Below are 15,006 nucleotides of genomic sequence, written 5' to 3' on the forward strand. Positions count from 1 at the left end.
CCCTGACTGGGAATCCAACCGGCGGCTCTTTGGTTCACAGGTCTGCACTCAATCCACTGAGCCACACCAGCTGGGGCAATTTGATATATGTTTGAAATTTGCCATTATAAATGGGAAAATTATTTTGATAAGACTCTAAATTGCTTTTCTGGAGTTGAAACAATTGACATTCTTACCAACAGTATGTGAGAATGCCCATTTCCACACACCCTTGCCACACTGGGTGTTTGAGTTCTTTAATATTTTGCCAATCTGATATGCAAAATAGCATCCTGTTGTTTTACTATTAAGGCATAGATTTAATTAGAAGTTTCATTGCCATTTGCACCTCAAAGGGTCCTTCATCTTCTCCAGTCTCTAGAAACATGTTTCATGTTCTGTACAAAAGGAAAGTCATACTCAGCTCTATGAACACTGCATCACAAGGAAGTGTAACTATTGGCTTAGCATAAAACCAACACAGGTGGGGTTTTTTAATATCTGTAACACTTCATTGATTGTCAGCTTATTCTGTGAACTGGGTGAATTCTGCATAGAAAATTGGAGTGAGGGTTTAACACAGACGATAAATGCTTTTTAAAAAAAATTTTTCTTAGCAAAAAGATTCCTGTTTTCAGTCGTTTTTAGTGGCGGCAAAATCCATTTGCGGCCTTTTTCGTAGATGCATTCTTCCTCCCCGAGAAGTTCTCCTGTGCTCTCCAGACCGAGCAGCACAGCTCTTCTTTGTTGCGGAAAACGACCCTGTGCGACAACCCACCCACTGGGAAGGAAGTGTGCTGTGCTGATAATTGGTCTCAGCAGGGACCCCGAAGCATTCTGTCGTGTGTGCTGCTGTCCAGCCTAGCTCCATGTGTCACTTGTCAGATAAGTTGTATCCTGAAATGCAAATGCATCATCGAGTTTCAGCAATAATTACAGAGAGAGTGACATTAGGTGGGAAGGAAAAAGTGTACGATAAGTTGAACAAATTCTTTTTCCTCCTACTGTGTTTTATTGTGCATGACAAAATGCACAGGATCAAAATATTTTGGTCCTATATTCTTTTTCTGTAGGTAGAGTTGGCACATATTGCTCCCCACCTCACTGCCTGGCTGTTGTCTCCGGGCAGGCGTGGTTACCTTCGGCTCTGGTATTTAGGTGTGTGTGATGCTATCTCCTCTCCTGCCCTCCTCGAACAGGCTCACCTCCGCAGGAGCCGTTGTGATGTAGTGAAAGGCAGGGCAGGGTCCGAGTTTGAACTCATCTCCGCCACTTTGGAACCGTGTAGTCATGTTTCCCAGCCTTAAAGGAATTTACAGTTATGCCGAGCTCTCAGATGTGCCAGTTGAATTTGAATTATTAATTAAACAAATTCATAATGCATGCCAATTGTGTGTGAAGGTCCATGCACTCTGGAAAGATGCCGATTTTACCTAGAAATGATTGCCATCGACCTTTTCATCCCCTTTCAACAGTAGTTAGCACGATTCTGGCGTGTGTTCAGTCTCTGCTTTAATGTGTTTCCAGATAGTGCCGAGTGTTCAAGCTTCTTCTTCGCCATAGTCTTGTAGGAGAAGGTTGTTGGCACTGCTTACTGTCAGCCTTCTCATCAGTGGCGAGGAGCCAGCTGTAATCTTCCTGACCACAGTCTTTCTAGCAGCATCTTTTGGGAAAAAACACATCACGGCTTCACTGGGATAACTGAATTGCTGAATTCATTCTTTGAGGTTGGCTCTGCAAAGAGATAAAGAGTTTACGAGGAGCAGAGGTGGATGTATGCTTTGGTTTGTTCAGCGTGTGATAACATTCATCACTAACGTTGGCATAAAATTTAAGTGCTTAGAGTAAAGGGCGATATTGGAGCTGTGCTCTGAGATAACGAGTGGGAACCAGTAGCTTTGTGGCAGGACCAGGGGAGGGTGCAGAAGGGAGGTGGCAAACTCGATTTTATTGCCAGAAGTCCCTGCTCCTCTCCTTGTGGAATCCTCACCTCAGCGTGTATTTTATTCTCTTTTTATTGATGTGGAAGCCGAAGCCGCTCCCAGAATTTTGTCCTCCCACATAAAACTTCTAAAAGGCCCTGAGCTTCGGAGATGGAAAGTCCTGTAAAAGTCTGGGCTCCTGGGTTAAGTGAATGCATGCTGAAACATGCCAGTACTTTTGGAGGTAACTGATCGCATCTGCCTTCTGAGCCTGAGGATTTCAAATGCTGGGCCAAGGTCTTTCACTGCTGCAGCAGGCAGGCTCTGTAAACACACGCAAGATTTCTCGTTAGGGAGTTTAAGAAGCTGAAGAAAGGGTGTTTCTGTTACTGGAGGCAGAGTTCCCTTCGATGCCTAAAGGGATTGATGTCATCTCTCCAGGGGCCAAATATATTTTCAAAAACTGATCTTCCTTGCTTACTTGACATTCCAGAGTCTCTTAAGTGTAGAGGGAAGTATGTGATGTTATTTTGATCCTTGCAGAATTTATAATTACAATCTATTATTAATATTAAACACTGACTAAAAGCCAGGTACTTTACTACTAGCCTCATATACATAATTATTTCACTTAGTCTTCACAACAGTCTATTATATGTTTGTTACTATGTCCATTTTACAGGTGAGGAAACTGAGGTTCAGAGTAGTTTACTAACTTGCTAAGTAGTGGGGCCAGGAGTTTAAATCTGTGTGACTCCAAAGGCTGTGCTCTGCTTCCCTGAGGTGCAGTTAGAGAGGCAAGATGGACTCATATAAAAATGCATACTCATTGAAAAGCGGACGGTGTTTGGCAGTGGGTACAAAGCTATGAGGGATTGCTAATACGGCGATGACAGAATCAATTCCAGAAGATCTTGGCAGACTGGAAGAACAGAGAAAGTAATAAAATGAAATGTACTGGAGATAAATGAAAAGTCCCCTATTTAAGTGAAAATCAGCTGTTTCAGTCCCACGGGGGAGAGATGTGGTCTAGTAGCAGTCTGTGAGAAGGACAGAGGGACGCAGGGACTTTTGTCTGCATGTTTGCACTGGACCAGCAGCGGGACGGTAGCTGTCGTCAGTGCGCACACTACGTTCATGGGGCTGTGAGACCCACTGGGGAGTGAGGACAGCAGCATGATGAGGGGCCTGGAAGTTTGGCCACAGGAGCAATGACTGAAGGCAGTCAAGGTTTTTGGTCTTGACATATTTGAAGCCCTGCCTTCACATGGCAGAAGAGTAGGACTTACTCTCTCTAACTTGAGAGGGAAGCCCCTGGTCCCAACCAGGGCATGGAAGACACTCACAGAGGCATGTCCACTCCATAGAAACCATCTCCGATCTACCCAGCATGCCCTGGGCTGCCTTGTGCGGGGACAAAATGCGGCAGCAGAGGCTGAATGAGGTGGAGCGAAATTCTGTGACTTTAAGTGCCACAGGGAGCAGAGCAGAGGCAGGGAGGGCGAGAGCAGTCAGGCACAGTTCACGGAGAAACCGAATGTGATGACCCATGTAGAAGATTGGTACAGAGAGGGCGTTCTGGGTGAGAAAAACAATGTGTGGGAAGGTAAAGAAAAGGGAGTAGACATTTATAAAAAGCTTGCTGTAGTACTGGCTGGTGCGGCTTGTTGGATTGAGTGCCAGCCTGTGGGCCAAAAGTTGCTGCCTTGATTCCCAGTCAGGGCACATGCCTGGGTTGTGGGCCAGGTCCCCGGGGGGGGGCAAGCGAGAGGGAACTGATCAATGTTTCCCTCGCACATTGAAGTCTCTCCCTCTCTTTTTCTCTCCCTTCCCCTTTCTCTGAACAAAACTCAACAAAAACAAACAAAAAAAAAACTGCTGTATTTACTAAATAGGAAAGGGACGTAGTTTGAGTATGACTTAGGGTGTTAATTGGGTGAGAAATAAGATCAGATAAAAGGAATCTGGGCAAGTCTATAACCCATGACACTTATTTAGGAGGTGAGAAAACTCTCTGAGGTACCATTTATTTTCTGCCAGCATATTTGGTAAAGTAGCATTAACCTAGAACTGCCTCTTCCTTGCCAAAGACTAACTTCAGCATGATGAAACAGACAGACATCCTTTCATTCTTACCTTCAAAACCTCAGCCTCTCCAAGGGGTAAGAGGAGAGCTGTTAGCCACGGGATTGTACCACCTGCATGTTGTACCACGTGATTAGTTTTAAACCTGAGTGGTTGAGGATAGATCAGATCACCGCCTACACTGTGTGGCTGCCCTAAAAGGCAGGAGGGACCCCTGTCCGACACTGGGTTCAGATGTCAAAACTGACGCTAGCACTCATACAACCAGAGGGTGTGCAGAGGTTTGTGACTTCCACATTGAAGTCCCTGGGGAGGCAGGTCAGGCTTCTCAGGCAGGTTTGAATCGTCCTGAGAGAGTAAGGAAAGGAGACTGGCTCGGGGTTTGCTGGGGTGGAGGGGCGGGGGCAGTGAGAGTTTTGCCAGCACGTGGTCAGGTGTGAAACTCTTGCCAGCGTCAAAGGGGGGAGCACCCGGGATTTCTCAGCAGCTTGCTCAGATGTGGGGCACAAAAAGCAAAAATGAAGGCAGACTGCTCTTTCCAGCTGTTAGGTGGAAATCATCTCTCCAGGGCCTTGAAGGAAGCTAGGGTGAAGAACATCTGCCACCCCAACCTTGCATTTTGCGTGTGTCCCTGTACAGCAGCCAACTAAGAGCGAATGTGCCCTAACTCTGTGGTGGCACTTTCTCCAGGCCTCGTTGCCAGTGCACAGCCAGGTGCTGCCCTCGATGGAGAGTGTGGATGGCTCAGACCCTTTGGCTACTCTGCAGAACCCTATGAGTAGACTGGAGGCCAAAGAGGAAGAGGAAGAGGATGAAGATGAGGACACGGAGGAAGATGAAGAGGAAGATGGAGAAGACACAGACCTGGATGACTGGGAGCCAGATCCACCTCGGCCCTTCGACCCTCACGACTTGTGTGAGTACCAGCTACTGCTTGTGAGTGAGGGCTTCCCGTGCGTGGGCACGGTGCCCCTGTTCCTTGGGCCTCGCCTCCCTCCAGCCTCACAACAGCGTGTGAGGGAGGAAGACACTGTCTCGAGTCCCGATTTCACTAGTGAAAGAGCTGAGCTCGAGAGGAGCGAGGCGGCCTGCTCAGGGTCACGTAGGGTGAGCAGTGGGTCAGGCATCAAACCTACATCTCTCTGATTCCAGAACTTGGGCTACCAAACCACTGTGGTAAGTTTGCCCCATTCTGGAATATTCAGCAATTTTATTAAAAAATTAAAAAAAAATTCTCCCCAGGGAATACCCTCATTGGTTCCATGGTGGGGAGGGGAGAAAGAGAGAGAGAGGAACGTCAGTTAGTTGCTTCCCTGTGCATCCCAGCTGGGGACCGAACCCACAACCTAGGTATGTGCCCTGCCCGGGAATCAAGCCCGTGTCCTTTCAGTTCATGGGATGATGCTCTGACTAACTGGGCCCCGCTGGCCAGGGCAACAGTTTCAGCTTTAATAGGCTTTCTTCACCGCGGTACGTCTTTTCACAATAACCTTCTAAAACTGCCTGTTGTATTCCAGGCACCAGCACTTTATACTCTCCGACTTGGTTCACATTCCCCACAGTCTGAGGAGGTAGGCAGGTTTCCCAGGGTCGTGCTCAGTGGCCGCCAGAGTCAGGACTTGAACACAGGCAGTCTGGCCCCGAGCACCCACGGCCCAGCTCCGCACACGGCCTCTCTGTGCCGCCTGCCTGGGGAGGAGGAGGGCGTTCCCCCTTCCACCTACCAGGTCATTGCTACTTTCCATCGGTGTTCATGCTGCTGTCATGAAGTTCGTACCTCGTTTGTTTGAGTAAGCCAGGCTGTTATTCAGAGCTTGGTGGTCTCTGCTTATTCCTCCTGGGACCTTCCATGTGGTGGCGGGAAAGCCCGTTTGCATGCAGCCAGTGTTCTTGTACATGTCCAACGGAGAACCGCCTCATTTGTTTTTCCTTGATCTCATATATTTTCGAGGCTACTCATTAGTCAAATATGCATAAAGCCACTTTCTCCTATAGACATTAATACAAAGTAGCTCTCCACTACTGGCCAATTATTGAAATTGAAAACACCTATTTCCTAAGCCAGATCATCACATAGCCTGAGTTGGGTAAAATATGATTGGTGAATTAAATTTGCTAAGAGTTATGAGTATGACCTCTAAGAAGTCCAGTGACTTTTCTCTTTTGTGACTCTGTACCTGTACTTCTGACGGTGAGCTGACAGATGGGCTCCACGGGGAACGTGGGGGAGAGTGTGGACATAGTGCAAACTGATCACTTGGAGGGCGAACTGAAAACACATGTCCTCTGAGGGCCGGGCTGATCGGCTCATTGAGTGAGTGAAGGCCAGGGTGTGAAGCTCATCCGTTTCAGCGTTGTGTTCACACAGTAGGCGCTGAGCTTGCGGACTTCTCGGCACTCTCTCCATTTTCGTTAGACGTGCCCAGACAATGGGGCTTCTGTACTTTCTTTTGAAAAAACTGATTAAACAGTATTGTCAGGGTTTCTTTTTTTAAACAGCTTCATTGAGATAAAATTTATATATTATAAAATTCACATCTTTCATCTCATCAGATTTTGTAATATTTAATCTAATAAGCTCTTCTTTTTTTTCTTTTCAGACATGTTATAATTGATTTGTAAATTTAGTGGCCACTATTTGAATTAATATCCGGTAGAGAAATAAGTCAAAGCCATAGTCTGCATATTATTTTTGGCAGGCATAGCTAATTCTGCCTGATTTTAGAGGAAAAGTACAGGCTTTTATTAGTCTATGAAAGCTAATATATCACAATCGAGTGGGTTCTGTAATTGCAGTAGTTAATTGAATTTCAGCCTGAAAACTTGGGGATTTTTTCAGCTTAGAACTTTTAAGTTGAGGTCAGGTCACGTTGAAAGATTCTACCTCCAGGTTCTCTCTCTGTTGCAGGGTGTGAAGAGTGCAACAACGCGCACTCTTCGGTGTGCCCGAAGCACGGCCCCTTGCACCCCATCCCCAACCGCCCCGTGCTCACCAGAGCGAGAGCCAGCCTGCCCCTGGTCCTCTACATCGATCGGTTTCTTGGAGGCGTGTTCTCCAAGAGGCGTATCCCAAAGCGCACCCAGTTTGGCCCGGTGGAGGGACCCCTCGTCAGAGAATCCGAGTTGAAAGACTGTTATATTCATCTGAAGGTAATTTATGCTTTATTCATAGTTCACTCTTGTTCTTATGATTTTTTTAAGGGGCACACATTTTCCTACTGAGTCTCCCTAAACTAAAAAAATTCAGTTTTTTAAAAATTTAATTGAATTTTTAAAAACATTTTTATTTATTTATTTTTAGAGAAAGAGGGTTAGGGAAGGAGAAAGAGAGGGAGAGAAAAAGCAGTGTGTGGTTGTCCCACACACGCCCCCTACTAGGGATCTGGCCCGAAACCCAGGCATGTGCCCTGACTGGGAATCCAATTAGTGAACCTTTAGTTCACAGGCTGGCGCTCAATTCACTGGGCCACAACAGCCAGGGCTCCTAGTTCAGTTTTGCAGCTGTTGTTTGCTAAGGCATTATATGAATAACTCTGAAAGGTGTAGTTCTTAGGAGCCGTATTAGTTGGCTAGAGCTGCCATAACAAAACAGCACAGCCTGGTGTCTTAAATGACAGACATTTACTTTCTCACAGTTCTGGAGGCTAGAAGGCCCAGATCAAGGTTTTGGTAGGGTTGGTTTCCTCCGAGGCCCCTCTCCTCACCTTGTAGATGGATGGCTGCCCCTTCCTGCCTCGGCATGTGGTCATCCCTCTCTGCGACCTTGTCCTGCTGTCTGTCTGTGTTTCCCAATGTCTTCTTCTAAGGGCAGCAGTCAGACTGGGTTAGGACCTCCTCTGATGACCTCAGTTAAACTTAATCATCTCTTTAAAAGCCGGAACTACAAATGTAGTCACCTTCTGAGCTACTGGGGGTTAGGCTTTCAGCATATGAAGGTGTTTTTTGTTGTTGTTTTGTTTTGTTTTTTGCCTGGGGGACATAATTCAGCCCACAACAGGGGCTCTAACAGCTTTTGTTTTTTCCCAACTGATTAGAACTGAGGGTTATGTAGACTCATGTACTCTGCTCAGTACCAATAATATTTTCAAGAAAAGCACTTTTCAGTTTTTGAAACAGATGTTGAATCTTTCACTAAAGAATAGTTCACTGCATGTTAAAGTATGTTTATACTGATCTCTGTTTCTTACAGTTGATGCTCTTGCTTCTGTTTAACCCCTTGCTGTCTGCCTCTTCAAGAGCCACTCTAGAGAACCAAGAAAGGGCAGTGGGAAGGAAACTATTTGAGATATGTGTTGGGAAACTAGCTGCTGCCGTGGGGAGTGTTCTTTGGTAAATGCTTGAGATTTTCAAAAAAAGAGTATTATTTCATAAAAAGAAATACAGGCTACATATTCTAAATGAATGCAGTCGAATCCCAAATGAAATTTTCTGGCCTATTTGTAGCATTTTTTGATGTGTTATTTAATGATGACACATCAGCGGAAGTTCCTCCATCAGGTTGGGTAATTCTCCTAGAGGTGGGTCTTTGGCAAGTGTCCTTTCCCTTTGACAGCTGACAGGACACAATGCCAGTGTCCGTGCAAAGGGGAGACTCAGGATGTATGGGAAACTTAAAGAGCAATATTTTATGTAATATGACATCAAGGCATATCACACTGAAGATTTTTATCTTTCAGTATGGCTCTTAACTTCCTCTTTGGTTGCAGGTTTCTCTTGATAAAGGGGACAGAAAAGACAGGGATTTGCACGAAGACCTGTGGTTCGAGTTGTCCGACGAGACCCTTTGTAACTGGATGATGTTTGTACGGCCGGCCCAGAACCATCTGGAGCAGAACCTGGTGGCTTACCAGTACGGCCACCACGTGTACTACACAACAATCAAAAATGTGGAGCCCAAGCAGGAGCTGAAGGTGCGGAGCTGGGGCGGTGGGGCCTCTGCTAGGACCTGGGATTTTTTACTGTTTCCTACTTTTTACCCCCTTGAAGTGGGGTTCTTTTTTTTTTTTTAAAGATTTTATTTATTTATTTATTGGTGCGGTAGAGAGAGAAAAAGAGAGGGACAGAAACAATGACGTGCCAGAGAAACATTAGTTGCCTTTCGCTGCCCGTAACTGAGGACCCGACCCACAACTTAGGCATGCGTCCTGACCAGGGATCGAACTAGCAACCTTTCGGTTCCTGGGACAGCGCCCAACTCACTGAGCCACACTGGTCAGGGCTGAAGTGGGATTCTTACAAAAATGGTTCTTTCCTTGTAATTCATTTACTTAATGAATACATACTCTGTACTGTACACCTATAATAATCCCATAAGTAGAAGAGAATGAAAAATGAATGACCTTGGGGCCTATCAAAGGCCACAGAAAGGCATTAGGCCAAGGGTTAAGGATGTAGTGATTGGGGAGCAGGCTGGTTTTGTGATGGAGTGATTAAAGATGGGGTCGCTTAACATGATTTAGACACGCGAAAGAATAATTAGTGGGAAACAGGACATCTTTTTAAATGAAATTCAGACGCATGGGCAAGATTTCTGTTTTGAACTTGATTTTTACTGCTGACACTGTTACAGATGACCCCCCACCCTTGCCCTCCCCCATCTAGGCCCTGCCATCACCACGCCGTTGTCTGGGTCCACATGTCCCCCATGTATGTGCTCTGCCTGGTCCCTCCTCCTCTGATTTCTTTATCCGAATAATTCGTTTTGCCCATGGAATTCTATGCATGGACTTTGGATTTCAGGAATGTGTTTTTGGGGAATAACTCTCTGTTGGAATTTGTATAAATATTAACTTGATGACATAATGAAAATTCTGGAATGATTCCAAGTGAAAATACCTTTAAAAATGTATGTTAGAAACATAGCCAAAAGAGGACATTACAATACTGTATAGCTTCCTAATATAAGTGAAAAAATGGGTGAGGACTGAGTGTATCAGGAGAACACGGAACTGCACAGCGCCTCACTGTGGTCAGAGAGAGACTAGATAACATAACATCCCCAGGGAGAGAGTGAAGACCTACCTAGACTTTGTTTAAGAACCGTACAAAACCTGTGTCTTTGAAACCATCAACTAGATAATCCACACACCCCAAAGAAAGTATGTAAAAAGAGATTTATGTCTCATACCATCTATCCCAAGACATTCTTGACAAGATAAAACTAAACTGTGGAGGGGAGATTATTTTCTCTTTCATGGCAACTGTACAGGTAAAACAGACAGAAACAGATAAGAATACAGTAGTCCAGTACAATAACCAAAACAACAGATGAGAAGAAAGCTCAGAATGCAGGAAGTGGTGGTGATAGACCGTAAAATGATGAAGTGTAACAACAGAGAGAGTTGTACACCCCTGACCTCACTACGTGCAGGTGGACACATGCCAGAGACAGGCTTTATTTGGAGGAGGAATCAAATAGGTAAGAAATATTTTTAAATGCTTTCAATGTTGATAATTTTGAAACCCATAAGACAACTATGAGTTATTTTTTTTAATTGAAATTAGCAAAAATAAATGGGTACAGTACAGTGAATGTGAGAATTTTAAGATAACAGGAACAGAGCCCTGGTTGGTATAGCTCAGTGGATTGAGCGCGTGCCTGCAAACCAGAGTATCACGGTTCGATTCCCAGTCAGGACACATGCCTGGGTTGCAGGCCAGTTCCCAGCGGGGGAACACAGGAGAGGCAACCATACATTGCTATTTCTCTCCCTATCTCCCTCCCTTCCCCTCTAAAGATAAATAAATAAAATATTTTAAAAAGATAACAGGAACATTTATTATAAAATTGCAATATTTTATAGAATATTTCTTGCAGCATATGGCAAAAATATTCTGGACTGAGTAAACCCAATTCCTGAAAAATCAGTCTGAGGAAATGATTATGAACAAAGACAGAGCAAGCCACGTTAGAATTTTGTGACGCTGCATCTTAGTGACTCACATACCAGCGGTTTTCACACGCACCTTGTTCTACGCGCCGTTAAAGGAAAAGGTGCTGGTTAGACTTCGGTACAGCGCTGCTTAATCAGCAAAATGGTTATTGTACCCAAACTGTATGAGCTGATTTAGACTTAGTTAATTATAATCTTAAAATCACAACACACACACATAAAAAGCCATCTATAGGGAAAAGAATTTGGTGATGGTATGAGCTGCTTTGTGTGTAGTCTGATTTTTTCCTGCTGAATCACCATTCTGCTCCGTCACGGATGCGTGTGCTTTTCTGCATCTGTCATCCTCTGTGTCGTCCGTGTCGAGAGCAGTGCAGTGCGTTTCTTTCTAATGTAAGTGCTCCGCCATCGCGCCTGCGATATTTTCTCAAGTTATTACCCTCTTGTGTAAGTTTTTTTTTTTTTGGAAGAGAGAGGGGAAGGGAGGGAGAAAGGGAGAGAAACATTGATCGCTTGCCTCTTATATGCATCCTGACTGGAGATGGAACCTGCGCCCTAGGTATGTACCCTGACTAGGAATTGAACTGGCGATGTTTTGCATTGTGGGACGATGCCTAACTCACTGAGTCAAGTTTTGCCACATCCTTGAAAGTGAAATGGTTTTGGTCCAGCCACTAGAAAGTTTCTGGCAATTGGGTGTTTGATACTTTAATGAGGGGTTCTGCAAGGTGATCACATCAGCCTCGAGTTGCTTTGAGATTTATTTCTTCTTTTTTTAAAAGATTTTATTCATTTATTTTAGAGGGGAAAGGAGGGAGAAAAAGAGGGAGAGAAAATCAATGTGTCATTGCCTCTCCCACGCCCCCCACTGAGGACCTGACCTGACTTGGCCCGCAACCCAGGCATGTGCCCCGACTGCGAATTGAACCCGTGACCCTTTGGTTCACAGGCTGGTGCTCAATCAACTGAGCCACACCAGTTAGAGCAAGATTTATTTCCTCTGAGGGAGACAACAGAGTTTTTTGTTTGTTTTTTTGCCCTCATTTGCATTGCTTGGCATATGTTCACAGCGCACTGAGTGCCAGGGCAGCGTATGACTCCAAGGTGAGAATAGCACAACAGGCTCGGCCGGCTTGGTGGGAGTGGTGAGCAGGCGGGGGCAACAGGGCGCCCCGTGGCCGTGATTGTGCAGCGCTGTGCACTGTGAGCTGTTCGCCTGTGAGAAAGGCGCTTCTTGGAACTGATGGGCCAGGGTAGAATTTATAACAGTGAGGTGACAACCACCTAAAAATGCAACCGCAGCGTCATGTTTAAGTAAACATTAGAATATAGATGCTGTAGAATATTTCCCCACAGTTAAAAATGAAGATTCTCAAATATTTTCATATTGCTAAAATAATGTTCCATAACAATTATATATGATTAATTCACTCAGGGATTAATATATCAAACTCCTACTAGGTTTCAGACATAGGAAAAGATGGGCTGGTTTGTCCATGTTCCGGAAACTTGTATGCTAGAGGGAGGTAAGCAGAAAGATGTAAATAAGCAAATAATATCAAATAGTGGCAAGCACTAGCAAGGAGACAAATGGTGCAAAAAGCAAATAACAGAAAAGGGACCCGTTTAGATTGCTGAAGAGAATGTTCGTTAGGCTGAGAACTATCTGATGAGAGGGGCCAGCAGTGTAGAAGGGTTAGGGCGGGGGCAGGGGGAGAATCCTCCATTCCTGGTGGTGAGACAGCAAGGGCAAATAAAGGTTGGGGCAGGGGAGAACTTGGCATTTGTGAGGAACAGACAGCAGGCCTCTCGGTTGAAGGAGAGGGGAAGTGGAATGAAGAGAGCCAAGACTGCTTGGCGAGGCAGGGCCAGATCATGGGCCCTTAGGAGACTGTCAGGTGTTCTGGGTTTATTGCGAAACAAGAAGCTGTTGCTGGCTTTTAAGCAGGGCATGACGGAATGCGGTGATGGTGTTTTAAGAAGATCACTCTAGCTTCTGTGTGGAGGGAGGATGGATTGAGGGAGCAGTAGAAGAAAAGAGGAGGCTCATCAGCAGAGCAGGCAGGACCTTGTGTTGGCATGCATCTAGGTGGCAGAGACAGAGGTGGAGAGCATTTGAGCGATCGACAGTTCTTGCTAAGGGTGCAGAAGGAAGCTGAGAAGTCCAAGATACCTTTAGGTTTCAAGTCTGAGCAACTGGGTGGAAGGTTAGGTGTTTATTGAAATGGAAAAGGTAAGCAGGGAATAGGGGAGCATCTTCAAATCAGTGTTGGACCTGTGAAGTTGGAGCTGTTTGTGAAACATCCAGAATATCAGGCAGGCAGTAGAATGTGTGTGGGGGACAGGGAGGCCTGGGATGGAGATACTGAGTTGGGAGTCATTAGCAGAGAACTGGTTGGAAATGGAGGTGATCACCTTAGGGGAAATGAAGAAGGCCCCGAACTTGGACTAAGCTGCGAGAAACACCAATACTTAGAAGTTAGGGAGAGGAAGAAGAGCCAGGCGAGGAGCAGATGCAGCCAGTGCAGTGGGAAGCGGGAAGAGACTGAGGAGGGGGTGGTGGCATTTGAAAGGCACGTGAACCCAGTAAGAGCCGTCTGGTGACTGGTAGGGCTGGAAGCTTTTACGATTATAGCTGTGTGAAAAACCTGTGCTTAAATACAGATAAAAGAATCAAGAGAGACTCTGTTCTATTTAGATGAAGAGTCATTAATATTATCTTTTGTGAAGGTGTTCTAATAACAAAAACGATTTTTTTTTAAAGGAAAAAGAAAACACTCTGTGTGTTTTGGCAAGTGAACTTTCTGACTGCAGGCTGATGGTAAAGGAGTGGGCCCACAGTGTAATACAGTTTTTAAGATTTTATTTATTTATTTTTTAGAGAGAAGGGAAGGGAAGGAGAGAGAAACATCTGTTGGTTGCCTCTCATACATGCCCCACCTGGGGATTGAACCTACGACCCAGGCATGTGCCCTGAACCTGTGACCTTTTGCTTTGCAGGACAACGCCCACCCAACTGAGCCACATCGGTCAGGGCCACAGTGTGATTTCTTTTGTTGTTAGTTTGTTTACCATGGGCCGTGGAAAAGCCTGACTTGTTTTATACAAACAGGAGAACAATTTCAAAGTAAAAAAGGAGAACAATGTAAAAGTAAAGCAGGCAAAGAGCACTTATCATTGTCCTTTCGTTTTTGATGGTGGTATTCTCGGTTCTTGCAGGTGTGGTACGCTGCATCCTATGCTGAATTTGTGAACCAGAAAATTCATGACATTTCTGAGGAAGAAAGGAAAGGTAGTTGTACTTTTTAATATTTTGTATATGAATTCTAAGTTATATATATCTTTATGCAATCCCTAAGTTTTCTATTTCAAAATATTTAAGAAGATACTCCAGTAGACTTTTTAGAGCTACAGACACCTTTCTAATTCTAGGGTCAAATGACAGTGACATATTTACATTTCTTTCCCGGATGCTGGGAAACAGTATTTAGCCTGATGAAAACTTCCAAGTACTAAATTAGAGCCTAGGTCAGAGGCTGGTCCCTATCTAGATTTAGTCATCTCTGAGGACATGGCAGGCAGGTCCCTATCTAGATTTAGTCATCTCTGAGGACACGGCAGGCAGGTCCCTATCTAGATGTAGTCATCTCTGAGGACATGGCAGGCAGGTCCCTATCTAGAGTTAGTCATCTCTGAGGACATGGCAGGCATAGACTTTGTTTTTAACACAAATGTTAGGGCAGTACATATCTCTGTAGATAAAAATACACAAGTTGTAAGTGTGAGGTTGGATGGATGTTCCTGAAGTGAACGCACCTGTGTCACCTGCATCCAGGTCAGGACACAGCAGGACCTGTGCCCCAGAAGACCTCTTGTGCCTTCTTTCTTGCTCCGTCCGTCCTCACACCCAAGTGTGATGATTGTGCTGACTGCCACCCCACAGGCACGACGAGCTTGTGTCTGAACTTTACATAAATAGAAGTGTACGATATGCGCACTTTTGGTGCACGCCTGTTGCTCACTATTATGTTTGTGAGAGTCATCCATATTGTTGTGTATTGTAATTTATTCATTCTCATTGCCGTGTGACCTGACTCCAAGTAGTTAGTGTCAGAGTTGCGTTGTAC

At 45.1% G+C, this 15,006-nt stretch overlaps 1 protein-coding gene across 5 annotated transcripts in view; it reads left to right on the forward strand.

Moving 5' to 3' along the window:
• PRDM10 (PR/SET domain 10) overlaps positions 1 to 15,006 on the forward strand; it is an 87,076-nt gene that overhangs the window by 39,695 nt on the left and 32,375 nt on the right. For all 5 annotated transcript variants that reach the window (XM_053659437.1, XM_053659438.1, XM_053659441.1 and 2 more), the window contains 4 exons: positions 4,677 to 4,902; positions 6,895 to 7,136; positions 8,693 to 8,896; positions 14,099 to 14,171. In XM_053659437.1, the coding sequence (XP_053515412.1) occupies positions 4,677 to 4,902; positions 6,895 to 7,136; positions 8,693 to 8,896; positions 14,099 to 14,171 (745 nt within the window). The remainder of the gene's footprint in view (positions 1 to 4,676; positions 4,903 to 6,894; positions 7,137 to 8,692; positions 8,897 to 14,098; positions 14,172 to 15,006) is intronic.

Source organism: Artibeus jamaicensis, unplaced genomic scaffold (assembly GCF_021234435.1).
Source record: "Artibeus jamaicensis isolate MK-2021 breed Jamaican fruit bat unplaced genomic scaffold, CSHL_Jam_final scaffold_660, whole genome shotgun sequence".
NCBI classification, from domain to species: Eukaryota; Metazoa; Chordata; class Mammalia; order Chiroptera; family Phyllostomidae; genus Artibeus; species Artibeus jamaicensis.